Raw genomic sequence first — 3,949 nt, 5'->3', positions numbered from 1 at the left:
GGCCGGGGCCGGGGCCGGGGCTCCCGGGCCGTACTTAAGCGGCGGCGAGCGGCGCGGGGGCAGCGCCATGAAGCCGGGGCTGCTCCTGCTACTGCTGCTGCTGCCGCCCCCGGGCCCGCCCGGCCACTGCCGGCTGGCCTCGGGGCACAGCCTGCCAGGTGAGCCCCGGCCCCCCGGCCGGGGTGCGCTGGGTGGGCCACCTGCCGCAGAGCCCGCGGCCGAGCGGGCCTCCGGGGGGGTCGGGGAGGTGTCCCCCCGCGTCCCGCCTCTCCCCCCGGCACCGAGCCGTGCAAGGGGAGGGGAGTGGGGGGGCGCTGCCCAGGCTGGGGGGCTCTGCCTGCGTCCCGTAACCCCCTGCCCGCCCTCCCAGGGAAGTACGGCGAGTGCCCCCCACCCAGCGGGACCCCCCTGAAGTCCTGCGACAGCTTCTGCTCCTCGGATGGCGACTGCCCGGGCAGCGAGCGCTGCTGCAGCACCGGCTGCGGGCGGGAGTGCCGGCTGCCCGCTGGAGGTGAGGGGGTATCCATTCCCCAGCAGCCCCCGACCAGCCCGTGCTCTGCCCTCGGGGGGGGGGGGGGGGGGGGCGGGCTGCAGCCCTGCCAGACCCGCGCCCCGCCTGGCCTGGCCTGGTGGCCTGGCCGGGCTCATGCGAGAGCCACTGCCTGGGCGCTGCGTCCCGCGCAGGGGCCGGCGGGGGTGGCTGCTCCCCCGGCTCCCACCCCCCTGGCGAAGGGCGGCAGGGGTGCCCGTCGCTCCCTGCCGGCAAGACCCGGAGGCGGGCACCCCGCGGCTGGCTGGGCGGTGGGAGTAGGCAGGGGCTGGTGGGGTCCTGACCCTACTGGCAACCCCCAGCCAAGAGGGGCTCCTGCCCGCGGCCCAAGCCCGGCCTGGTGACCATCTGCCTGGTGGAGTGTGCCAGCGACAGCGAGTGCAGAGGCAGCGGGAAGTGCTGCAGCATGGGCTGCCATGTCCGCTGCACGCAGCCGGTGCCAGGTAAGGGCAGCTGGGGGGCTTGGCGGGAGGGGGGCCACAGCCAGGACAGACCCCATGCGTGAGCCGGTGTCCTTTCCACCCACAGCCAAACCGGGCGTCTGCCCCAAGAGGAGGGTGCTGCACACCTTCGCCCCCTGCAACAGCTCCTGCAGTGACGACACCGATTGTCCCCACCGTGAGAAGTGCTGCTTCACTGGCTGCGGCCGCGGCTGCCTTCCTCCGGACAAACGTATCACAGCCCGGCACCTGCCCGCTGGCTGGGACCACCTCCTGGGTCCTGCTGCCTCCAAAGGCCCTGTGTCCTCAGGTGACATCTGTCATCTCCCGCCTGTGCGTGGCCCATGCAGGGGACTCTTCCATCACTATGCCTACAACCCTGCCACAGGGACCTGCCAGCCATTCATCTACAGTGGCTGTGGGGGGAATGCCAACAACTTCAGGACGGTGGAGGAGTGCCAGCAAGTCTGCCAGCAAGTCTGCCAGCAACTGGGTGAGAGTAGGGGCTGGACTGGGCCATACTGGGCTGCCCCTGCCTGGGCAGAGGTGGGGGCTGGGCATGGGGTGGGAGCACAGAGCTGCACTGCTTGCAGCCAGGCAGCCGGACCTAGAGGGTCTGCTGGCCTCGCCACGGAGCGAGGGCAGCCTTGCCACAGCAGGGAAAGCAGCAGCATCCCCCATCACCCCGGCACACCATATCCCTGGGCCCCAGTGCGCAGCCTGGGGTCTCCAGGTGTTTATGCTAGGTGGTTTCAAGCAGCTCACAGCTCTGTCCTGGGAGCTGGCGTCATCTTTGGTCAGCCAGGCAATAATGTTAGTAATCATAATTTTGCAGCCTGATTATCAAAGTAGGAAACCTGACCACCAAGGTGCTCAGCCTGCACGGGTTGGGAGAAAAGCCTGCTCTTGCAGTTTGCCTTCCCACACCACTGCTGAATGCTTTTGGCACAGGGTGGGCATTTGGGAGAGCTGGCAGAGCCACGGTGGCCTGGGCAGGGGGGTGGTGCTGTGAGGGCACTTGTCTGATTGTGACATTGTTCCTGAGTGTTACCACTGGTGGTTGAGGCTGTTGGTGGTTTAACAGCCACTGTGGCTGCTTGGTTTCCCTGGCATGGTGGTTGTGTCTGCGCAACACTGGAACCACAAGAGCTGCTCCTGGCAGTGCCATGTCCCTGGGGGTGTGGGCCAGGGGCCAGCCTGTGCCTGGGGCTGGGGGGCAGATGCTGAGGGGTGAATGCACCAGGAGTGAGTGCAGCAGCAGGTCTAGGGCCAGCTGTGCTCCCCAGTACCAGCACCCTAGTGTCCCCCCTACCCTGCCTGCAACTCCCGCCTCACTGTCCCCTTTTGTCACCCAGGGAGAGCAAAAGAGTGACACCACGGAGGAGAAAGCAGTGGGGCTGGCAGCCCCGGGGGCCAGGGTCTGGAGTGCCACTCTGCTCCATACAATAAAGCTGCCAGGATGCCTGGCTTGCAGCAGCCCAGTCTCCACTGTCTCACCTGACCCACAGCTCCACATGCTCCCCAGTGCCTTCCTGCTTCCCTTCCCAGCCATGTCTACCTGTGCTGGTGCTGTAAGCCCAAACCCTGGCCTCAGCCTGGCCCCCACAGCAGGCAGCTGGGGCAGTGACCCTAGTACCTCGTGTGGCTGGATGGAGCTGGGCAGTGCTGGCTCTGGTGTGAAACATCCCTCCTGGACATGGCCCCTTCCCGGGCCCTCAGTGGCCCCGCAGGGACAGCCCCCCCCCGCCACTGCCCTGGCCAAGCACCTCCAGCTACTCAATGCCTGAGGAGAGCACGGCCAGGGGAGGCAGGTCACGCTGCGGTGCTGGGTGTGGGACAGGCCATGGGTACCTGTCCCCATGCCAGCCTGCTGCCAGCTGGGCTCTGGGCTGGGGATGAGGCCTCATGTCCTTCCCTGCTCATCCTGCAGTGCTGGCTGGTCCCAGTGCCTGTCCTGGGAGCTGCCATGTTCCTGCTGCTGCCTGGAGCTTGGCATGGGTGCAGGGTGCAGCCAGGGCTGGGGGAGACGCAGAAGCAGCTCCCATGGGGGTGGCACCATCCCTGCTGGGCACCACCACCTGCAAGCCAGGAACCTGCAGGTCTTCCCCAGAAACACCTCCTGTCAGCACTCACATTGTATTAATTTGCTAATTAACGAGAGCCCAGAGAGGGGAGGGGTCTGTGCCTGAGTGGGCTGCCTGCAGATGCTGGGGATGTTCCTGGGAAGGCTGGTAAGAGCACAGAGCACCTGGTGTGCCTCAGGACAGTAGCACCTCCACGGCCATCCCACAGTGGTGACACCCAGGCCTCTGCCTGCTGCACTGGGGAGCCTTGGGCTGGGCTCAGGGGTGGGCAAAGCAGGGGGGTGCACTGGGCCTGAGCTTGGCACTGCCTCCAGGCACGGGGGTGATGAATTGCAGGGCAGCTGCAGGAGAACCCTTGCTCTGGGCATCTACCGGGGAGCTGGTGCCAGACTGGTGGGTGATGCCCACCTGCTCTGGCAGTGCCTTGGTGCCCCTGACCTCCCGGGGCCAGGCTTAGGGGGTAGGAGTGCCTCAAGAGTGGCATTTACTCAAGCAGAGCAGGGTTTTGTGCCAAATCTGCAGCAACCAGATGGTGCCATGCATGCTGCTTCCCCTTGTGCCACTGGTGAGCTCTGCAGGCAGAGACGGTGAGGAACTTGAAACAGAAAAGATGAAAACCTCCTGAAAGTGCCCATTTATTATTTAGCTCCCTTCCCCCCTGCTCTGCTCAGCCTTGAGCTGGTTCTGTGGCTGCATAGATGAAAGTCCCCATGTGGGGCGGGCAGGGGGGGCATCATCTCATCCCCAGGGCCCTGTCCCTGGAGCCAGTGTGTGGTGTGACCACTGTGTGGGAGCTCAGGCGGGACCCCAGGGCTGCTCCCTGCTTGGTGTGAGGAGGGTGCCCAGCGCAGGCAGGCTGCCCCCCACTCAGCCCC

General features: G+C 66.4%; 1 protein-coding gene across 1 annotated transcript; it reads left to right on the top strand.

Annotated features, from left to right (window-relative positions):
• On the top strand, positions 1–2,466 carry WFDC3 (WAP four-disulfide core domain 3). Its single transcript, XM_055722069.1, has 5 exons — positions 1–158; positions 371–511; positions 853–993; positions 1,079–1,483; positions 2,346–2,466. Exons 1-5 carry the CDS (start codon positions 68–70, stop codon positions 2,360–2,362), a joined length of 795 nt encoding a protein of 264 aa, XP_055578044.1. The 5' UTR covers positions 1–67; the 3' UTR covers positions 2,363–2,466.
• Positions 2,467–3,949: the final 1,483 nt, after the last annotated feature.

This window comes from Falco cherrug, chromosome 10, assembly GCF_023634085.1.
Source record: "Falco cherrug isolate bFalChe1 chromosome 10, bFalChe1.pri, whole genome shotgun sequence".
In the NCBI taxonomy this organism is placed as follows: Eukaryota; Metazoa; Chordata; class Aves; order Falconiformes; family Falconidae; genus Falco; species Falco cherrug.
Note: the sequence above shows the minus strand (reverse complement) of the source record. Positions and strands in the feature narration are given on the sequence as shown.